General features: G+C 44.8%; 1 protein-coding gene across 17 annotated transcripts in view; it reads right to left on the reverse strand.

Moving 5' to 3' along the window:
• The window catches only part of CADPS (calcium dependent secretion activator), a gene marked incomplete at both ends in the record, with an annotated part of 452,199 nt that overhangs the window by 62,939 nt on the left and 374,250 nt on the right, over positions 1-15,010 (reverse strand). For all 17 annotated transcript variants that reach the window (XM_079794579.1, XM_079794578.1, XM_079794572.1 and 14 more), the window contains 3 exons: positions 3,572-3,655; positions 4,534-4,608; positions 11,409-11,556. In XM_079794579.1, coding sequence (XP_079650705.1) covers positions 3,572-3,655; positions 4,534-4,608; positions 11,409-11,556 — 307 coding nt within the window. The remainder of the gene's footprint in view (positions 1-3,571; positions 3,656-4,533; positions 4,609-11,408; positions 11,557-15,010) is intronic.

Raw genomic sequence — 15,010 nt, forward strand, 5'->3', positions numbered from 1 at the left:
ATGAACGAGCGAACGGCTTCCAGAACCAGCATATTCGCTAAGGCCTGGAGAGACCCTGCAGAGGATGCTAACTCGCTGGGAGAGGGGCCGGGCACCTGCTTGCCCTCCTCCCTGGCCTCCTAAAAGAACAGCGTGAAGCTACCTACAGACAGGGGCGTGCCGGCAGGCAGCCCCCACAAAAGCACATCTTGCGGGCAGGGGAAATGGGCGGGTAGTTGCTAATTGCGACTTCCAACTGGGCTGATCTTTCCCAAGTTCCAAGGCGCCTGCCTCCAGAAACGCGGGCTGCTGCCGCTGCGGAGGGAGGGAGCCGGAGGAGGAGGGGCGGGCGCCTGGGCGCCGGGGCTGGCACAAGAAGCCCCATCTCCTCCCCCTCCTCCCCCCAGCTCCTCTCCAAGAGAGGAAGCAATGCAGATGGAGATGAGAAATAAATATTCCTGCCTGCTCTGTGCCACTGCAGTTTCCAAAATGTCTGGCTTGGACCACGAAACCAAGCCCAGGAAAGGAGGCGCTCAGCGGGAGAAAGAGGGGGAAAAGGGTGGCATATTTGTCGATACTTGTCAGCTTTCTGGGGGGCAGAGCACATGGCTCATCCTTGGCAGCCCCGCTGGGGTGGGCACGTGGTAAGTGCGCAGTAATACTTGCAGAGTGGATCTGAAGTGGGAGCCAGGGAGGGACTCCTGCCAGGTGGCACCCTAAGGCTCCGCCTTTGTCCGGGGCCCCGGACTCCTGGTTCTCTCAGCCTCGATGGCTCTTCCCACAACACCCTGCTCCCTGTCCCCTGCTCTCCTCCCGGTAATCAACGTGACTGGGCTTCAGGAAGTTCTCCCGGGGCCGCTCAGATTTGGGCAGGAGCTCAGAATCCACGCGCGGAGATGTTCCTGCCGCCTCTAAGCACAGCTCGGTCTCCAACACGGAATCCACAGGAGACGAGAACACGCGCTGCAAACGCTAAGTGGGTGCTTTTGGCCTGGGGGTGGCCACGTGTGTGGGAGAAGCGTCACCCAGGAAGGGCAGGTACAGGCCAGCACCGGCAGGAAGTGACCTGCAGTGGCGGGGCCTCCACGAGGCATGCCGTGTGGCTGCAAAATGTCTCAGAAAAGGGAGAGGAGAGGGTGACAGTGTCGGCTGGGACACTCCTGCAAGTCCTGCGAGGTCTTTGTTTCAAAGGCTCCCGTGAGAATCTCCCTGGTGCCAGGCCCTGGCATCGCTGCCCTGGGACCACCTTTTACTGGTCCTCGAGCGAAGGCAGTAGTTCGGTGGGGCCCTGGGGGATGGGATGCTGCCCAGGAAGCGGCCGCGGAGCTTTGCTGGGTCAAGGCCGGTGCAGTCAAAACCGCTGCTCAAAATAAAGACTCCGAGAGGGTGATGTCTTCTGTGGGAGTCAGGGAACATCTTCCAGAAGTGCTGCCTTACATTCTGCCTCTTTTCACCATTTCCGTGACTTCACCGAGGCAGGAAAGATTATCTAATATTTCCCACTCGTGAGCCCTGAATCCTTCCTCATGCATCTTCGCCACTCAGTTGCCCATCTGCCTTCTAGTGCCAGGCAAGTGCCAGCTGAATCCCACTCTCTTCAGGAAGCTGTTCGGCGGTGGGGGGAAGCTGGCAGAAACCTGGGTTCCTGTTCCCATGCTGCCCATTGCTGTGTGACCTTAGACAAAGTACTCCCCCTCTCTGGGCCTTGGTTTCTTTGTTTGTCAAAGGAGTGGGTTGGGTAGGTTTTCTTTCAGCTGTGACACATTATGGGTGGTTCTACAGAGTGAAATCAGATACAATCCCTTTTGTCACCACCCTCTTCCCACCCCACCTTTGCCAATAAATTCCTGGGTCTGGGGTCATCACGCTTTCTGGGACTGAGTTCAATTCTCACACCGGGGAAGGTCAGAGCTGCATATCAAAACACGATTGGCATGCAGAGACGTGGATGCTGTCTAGAATTGTTTTAGATGTTTTCTGTCTACATTTCCTTTAATTCCCAGGAAATCTAATGTATGGGTTAGGGAAAGACCAAAGAAGGGCATGTTTGGAAAGAACTTGTGTGTATGTATGTCTGTATATAGTAAACATATTAGATAACTTTTATTAATAATAGCTGCTATTGATTGAGACCTACTGTGAGCTAGGACTATGCTAAGCTCTTTCATTTATATTATTATCCTCAAAAAAGCTCATGGTGGAAGGCGTTATTTACTCCCTACTTCCACACAACGTTGGTAGTTAACTGCAATTAACACACACACACACACACACACACACACACACACACACACACACACACAGCAAAATGATACAACAGCACACCTCCCTAAAACCAAAACCAAAACCAAAACCAAAACCAAAACCAAAACCAAAACTAAAACCAACCTCAGGGAGGATGAGGCTCAGGGAGGATGAGACACCTGCTCAAGATCACACAGCTGGTTAACATTGGTAATGGGGTTTGAACCCGATTTTGTTGGATTCCAAAGATGATGATGGGCTACCCTCTATCCTGTGCTGGGCCTTGCCTTGGCATTCAATGCCCTTTTAGGAAACTCTTCATAAAGGAAGTCTCTTTTAAAGACTCAAAGATAGTGGGTCCTAAATGGCCTTTCCTTTGGCATTGCCAGAGGACAACAGCTGGTCCCAGAGCCAGCAAGTGCCCTGCCGTCAGAGATGGCAAGGAGGCCTGCAGCGCAGTGCCCGCCTAGCACAGGCAGGGACGGAGAAGGGCCCGGAGCAGCCCCCTGACAGCGATCCGCCCCGCTTACCTACAGAGAGATAGGCTGGCCTCTCCCACCACCTAACTACCTGCATGGCCATGCCCTCTCTGGCACAGAATTAGAGCCTCTCGGAATTTGTACAGACTTGATCATCTGTGCCAGAGGTGAAACTCAAGTGTCCCCAAGCCCCGGCGGGTCTATGAATGAGCAAGACAGCCCGGAGGGGCTCCAGGAAACTGGCAAAAATGTCTGTACTATGGAGACACTGTGACTGAGCCCCGTAGACGGCTGCTGTGCCCACAGACAGGCCTTCATTGAGCTGCTGACCGTCACTTCATAAAGTCCTGGGACTCAGGCTTCTCTGTGAATTCTCCTGATTGTTAAATGCGGGAAACTAATTCAGTTAAGGAAAGTGTACCCGACACGGCGAGGACCAAATAAAACATATTTGCAAGCTCTCTCTGACCCGTAGGTCTCCATTTGCAACCTCTAAAATTAATTCGCAGATGAGGAAATACTAGCTCAGAAACGGTAAGTGTTTTCGCCTAAGAAGCTAAGGTGGGCTCAGTCCACCAACTCTCCTGGGATACGAATATATAGAGGCGTACATGTGTGCACATAGTGTAAATTCACAGATGAAACAGAAGTGGTTTGACTTGCCGGCTGCTATGAAGTGTCCTGCTCCTTCTCCTGGTGTTATGAGTATACACTGATGGTTGGCCGAAATTAACACACACACACAAACCCAAACCAAATGCCACAGCAGCACCCTCCTCATGTCAGCTCCTTGACCTTTGCCAGCTCATGTTATCCAGCTGAAGCATTCCATATTTCCTTAACAAAACGATGTAAACCTCTTTACTTACGGTAAATGACAAGAAAGACGAAAACAAGGTCCCTTCGTCATATCTGGATAATTTTGCCAACACTCCTTCCAAGATAGTAACGAACTAGGAAAACCGCAAAAAGAGAGAAAAGAATTAGTGTTTCAGAGTAGAACTGCTCACGATACAGAGCAACATTTCCAACCGGCACGGAGCCTCTGCTCACATTCGCCTTCTATTATGTGATTGCAGCCTGCGGGGAGAGGAGTAGACGCCTCTACACAGAAATATCTGACTTATCCGGCTTTCTCTTCATTATTATGTGATTGCAAATAGAGAGTGCTCCAGAAGTGCAAAGTGACAAAATATTATTGCGTTGCATATAGCATGCGATAATATTAAATGCACTTTTCAAAATCCCAAACTGCGCAAAGCCGTCTTTATGTTATATATTAGCACTACATTTAATCCAATCTATTTTTATTTGTATTTTATCAGTAATTTGGGGGAAACAGAAGTTTAGCACTGGCAAATATAAATGTCTTCCCATTCAACATTACTTAGTTAAAATTCTAGAATTCATGAGGGTGACTGAAATAGCTTTATCTGACTTTTCTGTTTTATTATGACTCTCACTGCATGTGAAACTAGGGGGAGGGGGTTTTTACGATGGCAGAATTCCTTATTACCGTTTAACTTTCTGTATTTAAAAACCTAACTTTGTCAATGCTGAAAAACAAAACAAACATTTCCTGAATAACCTAGAGCAGCGTTTGGGGACAAATTCTTATTAAGTTAACATATGCCACTTCATCGCTTCATCCTCACTCGGCTCGCAATCATCAGAAAAATCACTCGGCGCTGAGGCTGGGCGAGGCACAATCCTGTTTCCTGAGAAATATAAGTACCCAGCTCAACTTTTTAACGTGTGACATTTTAATGGGAATACAGACATAACAAAGCAATGCTCACAACGAAACATTTCACCTGAAACGGAAGGTTACCTTTGCCACCAAGAGTGTTATCATTTCTTTAACAGTTTCTTCAATTAGTTCGTCTATTTTTGAATGGTATTGATGCTGAAGAACACAGAGAGACAAATATTAGCATGTTTGGGAGGTGATGGCATGGCATCCGCCGGTAATTTTTAGACAACGCAATTTATACCTAAAGCCTGGCCTGCCCACCCCGTTCCTTTCCACAGTCCCAGACGCAGCTGTAAGATTCTGACTCTGCGTCTTTGATGAGGAGAGAGTCGAAGCTCTTAAAAAAAAAATTACCAGGCGCATTGCTCCGCACCCAAAGCGTCCAATTGCTTTGATATGTGTGGAGACATACACGCATTTACAAAAGCTGGCATGGACGGCTTCACAGCCTAGCAGCGTGCCGGTCTGGGTCGTACAAAGCACGATCCCACCATAATTTAATACAGGGATGAAAATTATCTTTGGGAAACTACTGGGAGATGTGGCTTCGGAAGTACATCCTTCCAAAGGGAATTTGACCAATACACTGTGAATGATTTTGCAAAAACTGTTCTAAGACCTTTGGCTATTTGGGGTTAATGCCTCCGCGCCCCTCATTCCACCTCCGTGTGTTGACTCAGCGCCCAGGCAGTGTCTCTTCCTGAACCCTGGTGGCTGCCACTCGTTTTTCCCCATCATGGGCAAGCGGACCCAGGCTCAGAGCACTAATGAGACGGCTACTAAGTTTTTTAAATTCTCTAACTGCTGCTGTCGGTTATTAAATTTAAATAGTAATGCAAAAACAAACCCCACACAAACAAAATCTGCCGCACATGCCAGGAGGAAAGAAAAAGCGATTTCAACAGAAAGCACTGTGTGCCAGCTCCTTGACATTTATTAGATCATCTCAGTATCCATTGAATTATTCCGTATTTCCTCAATGGAAAACAACAATGCCAAACACTGCTCTCCGGAAAGAAGAATGCACTTACCCACTCGTTAGCAAACTTTCAGAGGGATGAGTAATTAGGAATCGAAAGAAAAGGGAACAATGCAAATCAAAATTAGGACCATCGGGCACATGAGAAAAGAAAAATTAAACAAACCATCCAGAAAGCTATGAAAACATGCAGAAATAATAAGCCATATTAATGTGGTTTGATATTCTGATAACTGGTGATCAGAAGTATTGAAAGGGAGCAAAGGGATGTGAATTAGGTTGATTCATTTCAAGTCATAATGGAATTTTATTTGTAATTGGAAGACCTAGACCCGTGGTCGGCAAACTGCGGCTCGCGAGCCACATGCGGCTCTTTGGCCCCTTGAGTGTGGCTCTTCCACAAAATACCACGGCCTGGGCGAGTCTATTTTGAAGAAGTGTTGTTAGAAGAAGTTTAAGTTTAAAAATTTTGGCTCTCAAAAGAAATTTCAATCGTTGTACTGTTGATATTTGGCTCTGTTGACTAATGAGTTTGCCGACCACTGCCCTAGACCAAACCCCAGTGCAAAGTTGGTTATTATGTTGCCTAAGAAAATATAGTTTGGTTTCTTCACCTATAAACACAGACACACACACACACACACACACACACACACACACACACACACACACAAACACACAACAGATACTACTACTACCTAGGATCAAAGGGGGAGGGGAGAAGCTAGTACAAATTATTGATGATTTTGTAATGAGAATGAGGCAGACCCTGTGTAAAGATATTTAGCAGGTTTCTTTCCCTTCCTTCCTTCCTTCCTTCCTTCCTTCCTTCCTTCCTTCCTTCCTTCCTTCCTTCCTTCCTTCCTTCCTTCTTTCTTTCTTTCCTTCTTTCTTTCTTTCAATTCTCATTCAAGGATATGTTCTTATTGATTCCAGAAAGAGGACAGCAGAGAGAGAGCAATAAAAACGTTGATGGTTTGCCTCTGATATGAGCCCACATGGGATGGTTGGGGATTGAACCCACAACCTATGTATGTGCCCTGACCTAGAACTGAACCTGTAATCTTTTTGGTGCACAGAACAATGCACCAACCAGGTGCCACTCAGACAGGGCTATTAAAAAATCAGGGTCAAGTTTTTTCCTGGCAGTCCTGCTCTCAGAATCATAGATCTAGTTTGAAGATGTACTGAGGGTCTAGATTGGAAACATTTTGTCAACTTATAATTGCAATTCCAATATTACCAGTATTTGTTGAAATTCATAAAGTAGAAAGAAAGGGTAGGGGGAGATGGTCTTATTGCTCAGTCATCTCATTTTACTTGCCTTTTAGTTGACTAGAGGAAAAAAAAAAAAAGCAAATGGCGCATGTTGCACAGTCCTAATAAACAGAACCCACGCTGGCTCTGCTGTTAACTTCACAAAAGAATTTACTAGGAAGTGGCAGAAACCTGAAGCTAAATGCAAAAACTATCTGCAGAATTCTGTGCTAGAAACACAGGAAGATGTCAGAACAAAGGACCTTAGGAATGTTGACAGGGCTCCCGACTCATTTTTAGGTCTTGTGATAAGATCCCGAGTCACACCCTCACCTGCCCTCATGTGACTGCGCCTTCTCCCAGATTCTCTTTGGATCGCTATAAGTGATTCACATTTATGACATTAATGATGAGATTTAATTCAGAAAAGCTAGCTGTAGGCAAAAATAATACAATATGAAATATTAAATGAGGGGCTTCTAAACAAGCAAAGAACATCATTGAGAACAGGAACATTCTCTCAAAAAACTTAGCTGAAACGGCAAAAAGAATCAAGAGCATGCTTTCTATGCATCACTCACGGAAGATTCAGGCACGATCTGTCCTGAGGAGTTAACAATGTCTTTTCTGAAAGACAAACGAGCTTTCTCTTCCCTTCTCTAAGGAATCCAGACGACAGTATAGGGAGACACGGTGGTTTGTGGGAACCTCTCCTTGCTCTCATGTTTTCCATGCCAAAGTTGGCCCTGACTCCTCCCAGGTACTCCCACTGTCTCTCCCTTTCACTATCTGTGAATATATTATTTCCACCCCTGTCCACATTTCTTTTATTCTGCTTATAAAAAAGTGGGTTTTTAAAAAAATATATATATTTTTGTTGATTTCAGAGAGGAAGGGAGAGGGAGAGAGAGATAGGAACATCAATGATGAGAATCATTGATTGGCTGCTCCTGAATGCCCCACACTGGGGACCAAGCCCACAACCCGGGCATGTGCTCTTGACTGGAATTGAACCCTGGACCCTTCAGTCCACAGGCCAACACTCTATCCACTGAGCCAAACCAGCTAGGGCTATAAAAAATGTTTTGATATGCTTATTCTGCTTCTTACTTCTAGAGGAAACTTTAGCATGTCATCTCGGTTAGTCTATTTCCTCATCTACTCAACGGGGCTAGCTAGAATTATCCCTGTTGTGAATACAGAAATCACTACAAAGTAATGAAACAATGCATGGACACATGGTTTGGAAACTTAGAAGTGCTATATGGCAATATTACTGCTGCCGTGACTAATGATTAGCATGGTAGTTATGTGTATTTCTCTAAACTCATCTAAAACCTATATACCTTGTTGTATGTCAATTATAATCTCAATGAAATAAAACCCACTTTGGAGGTATAGTAGGGCAGGGTAATATCTATTCTGCTTATTATGTGGCAAAGGGGTATTTATCTAAGTAGCCTTCATTCACATACAAGTAATTACCAAATACATGGACTTGCTTTATCAGTTTCTCCCAAGACGTATTTGATTAACTTTTCTGGAGCAACAGTGAGTACTCTGCCTTTACTCTGCTCTTTCTCAGGAGAGTAATTGTTCCATGCAGATGTGACGCTCCAGGAAGGAGTATAAATACTACCAGATATCGTTTAATTACCATCCCTCCCCACCCCCGCTAGATTATCTTGTCACAACATTTTCTGCAGTCAGATGAATTATCCAATTTGGGTACAAAGAGGGCTCTTTCTTAGTTTTGCATTTTTTCAGTCCCTTCTGCTGGCCTTCTTGGATTGGCTTGATAAAAATAATTAATAATAGTAATTACAATAATAATAATAAATTATATTCTGGGGCCCTAGATCATGATATAGCAAGGGAACTACTAATCTTCAATGGCGTGGAAAGTTTGGGAAGTTCACTTTTGCTTCTAATGAGCTAAGTTGCTGCAAATTCACAATCACACCGCGAAAATCATTCCACTTGACTCCCAGTGCTGCACATTTTGCCTTGTCATGGAACAGATTGTGTGTATGTTGTCTTTCTGTTAAGACCATCTGACCTTGGAAATGAGATGAAAACACTCTAGACCAAGTGAGAACGTATTTAATATACAATTTCCTCTCTATTGGTGCTTTGCAAATTTTAATGAAAAAATAAATATTTAAGATGGAAAAGTATGGTTAACAAATGTTTCAACAGCTGCCTTTAGATGCTACTTTACCCCAGTAATGAAATTCAGGAAGTGATTGAAAACTGGAGAATCTATTCTAATACTCCTCGAGGGCATTGGAATCCAGGTGGAAATAGGCATCGGTAACTAGATCTATAATAGGAGTTTAATATCAAATACTCACAAAGTGAAAACTCCAAAAAAAATTAAACTTTTATCTATTCTCCCAATTTCAGGATGTTTCCAGTCATCGACTTTGGCCAATGTCGTTCTAACTGTTCAGTTTTACTTTGGAGATAAATGTCCCCGTTCTAGAAAACAGGGAGAGCTGATGAGGGACCATTCGCATGAGACTTCGCACTGAAGTTCTACTCAAGGTCACAGCCACAGAGCAAGGTCCCTCAAAGGACCTATTTCCTATCACATATTTCCAACGGGGTCTTTAGTTTGGCCTGACAAACTTCACAGGTCCCTTGAAATTGTATGTGAAAGTATTTTTTCCTGGGAAATGGCTCCATAAATTTCATGGAACAACATGTATAAATCTTAACATTATGCCAGGCGAAAGAAGGCACAAAAGGCCACATATTAGTATATTCCATTGATATGAAATGCTCAAATAGGCAAGTCCTTATTAATAGAAATAGAGTGCCGGTTACCTGGGGCTGGAGAGGGAGGGTTGTGAATTATACTAATGGGTCCAGGTTTCTTTTTAGGGTGATAAGAATGTCCTGCAATTGATTGTGGTGATAGTTGCACAATTTTGTGAATATACTAAATGCTACTGAATTGTATACTTGAAGAGCGAATTTTATGGTATGTGAATTATATCTCAATTTAAAAAAATAAAACTCCAAAGAGAGAAAAATTCAGGAGGAGAAGGATTCTGGAAATCACCCATGATTCTTAGAGATCATCCAAAACAGGTTTTTAAAGTGGGCTCTGTGAAGCCCAAGAGATGGCTCAGAGTCGCCCAGAGAAATGTGAGTGGATAATGCCCCGACTGCATCCAGAAATTTTATTCGTTTCACATGCTGGCCCCCCCTTTTCCTTCCCCGGTAAGATCTGAAGAACTGATTCTGCAGCTAAAAGCAGCCTGATTAAAACTAGAACAGTGCTATCATTTTACAGATGAAGAAACCGAGGCCCAAAAAGGCTGATTCACTTGACCAGCTCTAGTGGGCAGCACAGCCCGGGTGAGACTCCTAACTAGGAGGCTGTCCCCAGCCTGAGCCTTCCCCAGGAGGCTGACCTTCCTGCCTGAGCCCTCTCCTTCACTCAGGTTTGGATACTGAACCTCCCGACCAGTGGTTCTTACGGTGTGGTCTCTAGACCAGCCAGTGGCATCAGTATCACCAGAGAATTTGTTAGAAATGCAAACTCTTGGACCACACCCCAGACCTATTGGGAACTCTTGGGGTGAGACCCAACAATCTGGGTTTGAGAAGCTCTCTGATTCGTCGGGTGCACTGACGTTAGATCTGCTGCTCCAGATCGCTCACCTGCAGCAAAGGGAACCGGCAAAGGGAACCCCTTGCATGTGACCCAAAGCCTAGAACATAACCCCGGGGAAAAGTCCCCAACCAGAAAATCAGTCAGGGGCAGAGGCTCACAAAAGTGGTGGAGGAAGCTGATGGGGGGGCGGGGAGAAGGAGCTTAAAGATGATCTTGCCAGGAAGAGAATACCACCAACCCACATTTAAAAAAGGAAGGTGCCGAAAGAGAAAATAAATAACGAATAAGGAGCAAATATAATTTAGTAAAAAATTCTGAGCATGTAGGGCTGGTATCGAAAGATCTGATTTAGGAGCAATTTATGCCAATTGGCAACAACATGAGAGTTGCCAGAAATGTTTTTGAATTAATTCTAAATTGGTATATGAATATCTAGCTGGCTTAAGGCCATCAGAGGAAAATGATCACGATGGTCTTTAATCAAGCCCAAGTTGCTGTTTCTTTCTCCTTTACATTTTAAATGCCACTTTGGAACTGGAAACTTAGCAAAGGACTAAACTTTTGGTCAGGGGAGATGCACAATCAATCTCAGGAAAAATCTCTGTGATTTCTTAAAAATTCAGAACCTGCTGCTGGGGACTGGGTAGCAGGGTGATCCAACATTACAGATCCTGGAAGATGCTAGATTCGAAAAAGAGAGCTCTCCTGCCGTCCAGATGTTCAAAGTGATAAAATGCACTTCAAATGTGAAAATGACTTGCATTCTGGCAAACATCTGTTGGAGATACCAGCCTAATAAATAAGATCATCAAACATCATTGGACTTAAAGGAACTTAATGGCCACCCCAACTCCAGCCAAGAATCACTAGCAAGTGACTGGCACGCTCATTAGCACAAGCCTTAGACATTTACTTAACAAACAGACACCAAACATTCATCTGCGGCTTAATCTACAAATGTTAGAGTATATTTCAGAAACTAGCAGACTAGTGTAGATGGAAGGAATTTGTGAAGTTTCCTTCTACATGATCAATGGCGGGCGGGGGGGGGGGGGGCGTAAGGGAGGAGAAATCTATATATATATTTTTTACCTCTTGGCCCATTTCCATGCTGCAAAGTTTTGTTGATTGAGCTTTGGCATCAACCATAACATTAAACATGGTGCATATTGACTGTGGGACTCGAAAATCTGTTGATCGACTGGTTTTTTGCAGCTTAACTTCAAATGCAATCCTGGTTCTATTAAAACAAAGTAGGAAAAGACCAATTCAGCATTCAGATGGCAGCAGGAGGAGGAGACATTTTCTGAGAGGTTAGTGGAAAAGAAAATTGAAGGCTGTAATCAGTTTCAATCGACAATGACTTCACATGTGTTCTTTTAAATATGACTTTCCCAGCTCAGGAAGGCCTATTCAGGGAGACAGCCACGCACACCCTTCTTTCTCGGCAGTGCACGGGACACCTGTAGATCGGCGTATTTCTGTCTCTCGCTCACATGCTATGGAGAACACTAATTGCAGCAGAATGAATGATTGAACAAAAACCCAATTATAGCATTATAGCATATGTAAGTTGTCTCACACTGGCAACTGCCTACCTTGAATCCCTTCATTTAAACCCCCCCCCCCCAAAAAAAAGCAGTTTCTAATCTTCACAATCTCCTGGTGGGAAAAAAAAGTGTCTTAAATGACACTTATTGTTTTATTTATTTATTAATTTTACCCTGGCTTTGAAAGAGACTGAAGTAAAAAAAAAAAAACTTATTATATTGCTTTAAAGACTAAAAAATGAGAAGACTACCTTTGTGGAGGAGAGTGAAATCAGGAGAGGTGGTAAGGAGGGACTTACACTATGCTTGCTTGTTTGTTTGCCTTGCCATGTCAATGCTTTATTTTGCAATAAAGAATACATTATATTGATAAGTAAAAACGTCATACTCTACTTCCCAATTCAAGACCTGAGTAATGGTGGAAATTTACTGTGGCATAATTCTGACTTAGGTCAAACTGCGATCCCAGCAATGTGCTAACTGCTCACGGAAGAGCTCGGTCCGACATGGCCAGCTGGTGCTACAGGTGTGAGATTTCATCCTTGATATCAGCCTGCACAGGGGCCCAGTTATGGTTTGAAAGGTTTCAGAGAAGCGGGTCACATCCTCATCACATGTCTTTAGAGAAAAGCACCTGGTTAGTAAGTGGTTTTACTAAAGGTCCTTTGTCCAATGCCTCTTTTCAGCATTGTCCCCGTCAGGTTCTGGAGATCACGCAGCCACCAGGAAGGCATCGCTTTAAGAGGCATTTGTAGCAGTTTCCTAACAGTGCAGAGAGGGACCACACAGCTAGCTAGCTCGGAGAGGATGCCAGCTTGCTAACACACCCTGGGTGCACAAGGGAAGCCAAGTATAATTTCTAAGGTTGGAAGCCCAGCTCTTAAGAAAACTACTAAAAAAATGCCTTAAAACACTCCTATATATTATATGATCATGTTAAAGATAAATGTATCTTGGCTTCTAAAGACTCGGTGCACTGATGTAGCTTTCTAATCACGATGATCATTTTAAGCTACGCTGCAAATACATCATTTTCTGGTTTTGTGCAAAGGAGGCCTGATGGGGACTGAGTTGGACAGGTCCCTGTGCTGATCTTCTGAGGCTCACTGGCCAGTCCCGACCCAACTTGAGATAGGGAAATGCTAAATCGATCCCTTACAATGAAGTAGTCACTGCTGCTTTCACAGGAGAGCTGCTCATAGCCCTTAGCGTGGGGCTGTGAAAACAGGAAGCCGGATGCAAAATGAATATGACCGAGAAGGCTCTACGGCACAAAAGGCAGGAACGGAGAGGTCATTTAATCCAGCTGACTCTCTTTGAGGGCAGAGTTCGGGCGCCGTCTTTTGTGTGGAGCACAGCGCCTGATGTAGACTAGACCAGAGGCTCTGTCAGGTTCATTACGTGGATGATGTCATCAAGTGAGTGATTTCAATTTCTTAGAAACTTGGCAATGAGGAGTACCGATGGACGTTGGGTGTTGCATATTTACAGCCATTAAATCATGTCCTTACTCTCTTATCCTAGAACAGGGATGCTTTATTTTGTCCCAAAGAGGAAAGCCAAGGTTCTAGGCTCTCCTAATGTGGGCTCTATGTCTTAACACACCCACGGACTGCTGCATGCCTTACCTGCTGACTCAGGCTGTCTGGGGACGATATTTCCACTCATGTTTGCTCTTGTTTGGTTTGTGCTTAGACTGGGGCCTTAACTGGAAGGGACACCAGGGTCAGGAGTACATGTGCAGGCGACCGACTCCTAGTAATAAACAGTTACTTAACAGCTACCATGTGTCAAGCATGATGCTGGGACCTGGGAGGGGCGAGGAGCTCAAAATGAATGAGATACACTGCCTGCTGCTGAGGAGCTCACACTCATTGAGTGGCTGACCCACTATCCCACCTATCTGTCATCTCCTATTATTATCTATTCAAAAGACTGGCTCTCCAGAGAAGGGCAGGCGTGTCTTTCTGTATAACCGTGTGCACAGATTAGAAGCGATTGGGCCTTAATCCTAATGCTTTACAGTCCCAGGGATGACCAGGGAAGAGCGTTTTGCCCGAGGAGCCACTTTGACAAGCAGTTTTTGTGTGAAACGGTTTAGCCATAGGAAAAGATTGGCTTTTCCTAAAATTGAGACAGACTCTGTAGGAGATGGTGAGAGTCAAAACCCTAAGGAAACATTTTGACCTTGGGGTTGAGAAATAGGCCTGCCTTGGATTGCAAGAGTGGGAAGAAAAGGACAAAGTGCAGCATCTGGATCACCGGGACTTGAGTTTCCTGAGGATTCTCCACAGCACGTTGCTCTTTCTCTAATTCCTGCCAAGAAGCTCACCTACCTGCGACTATGTCATTTTTCTGCCTTTCAGTTCCAGTTTTGATGCTATTACATCCCTTTTCTTTTTTCCAAGATACAATTCGGAGCACTCCCAGCCAAACCCAGTCCCCAACTCCCACAACTGGTCCATCAACTAAATTACACAACATCTGGAAATCCAAGTGTCCTGTGATGCTTGTGGTCTTTTATTTTTTTTTTAAAATGAGGAATAATAATGGAATTGTTGGGAACTGGCAAAAACACTTGGACACGTGTCTGCGGATAGACAGGGTGATGATAATGGTGTCACATCGGAGGCTGTATGGATACAGACACTCCATGAAGGAAGGGTGCAGTCCTTGGTACGCCGGGAACTCAGTACTGTGCCTGCAGAGAGGAGGCGCTCAAACAATTCCTGTAGAAAGGATGCGTGCTGTTCTCCTTGCCTTCAGAACAGTCCACCTGGGGACTGCAAGTGCAGCCTTCCTACCTCAATCCCACACTCCACAGGGACAAAGCAGGCAACATGTCTTATGCCCTCTTACTGATATCTAGTTACATTTTGCACAAGACAACTAGTAGCTGGCAGGTAGTACAGGCTCGGTTCACATGTAGAGAATGAATGATGCTGCTCAGGTCCTGCCCACATGGCTGGAAATTCACTAGATTCCTGCTCCTGCACTGGATTCGCTGGCTCAGGAATAGGATGTGCCTCTTTGATTTCCATCTAGCTGCCCACCACGCGTACCACACTTCTACATTTAAAATATGTTTACGAAGTATTTTGTGCCAGATGCTGCTAGATGTCAGAGATACAAACAAGAACCGAC

The sequence above is a fragment of the Cnephaeus nilssonii genome, assembly GCF_951640355.1.
Source record: "Cnephaeus nilssonii genome assembly, chromosome: 17".
Taxonomy (NCBI): domain Eukaryota; kingdom Metazoa; phylum Chordata; class Mammalia; order Chiroptera; family Vespertilionidae; genus Cnephaeus; species Cnephaeus nilssonii.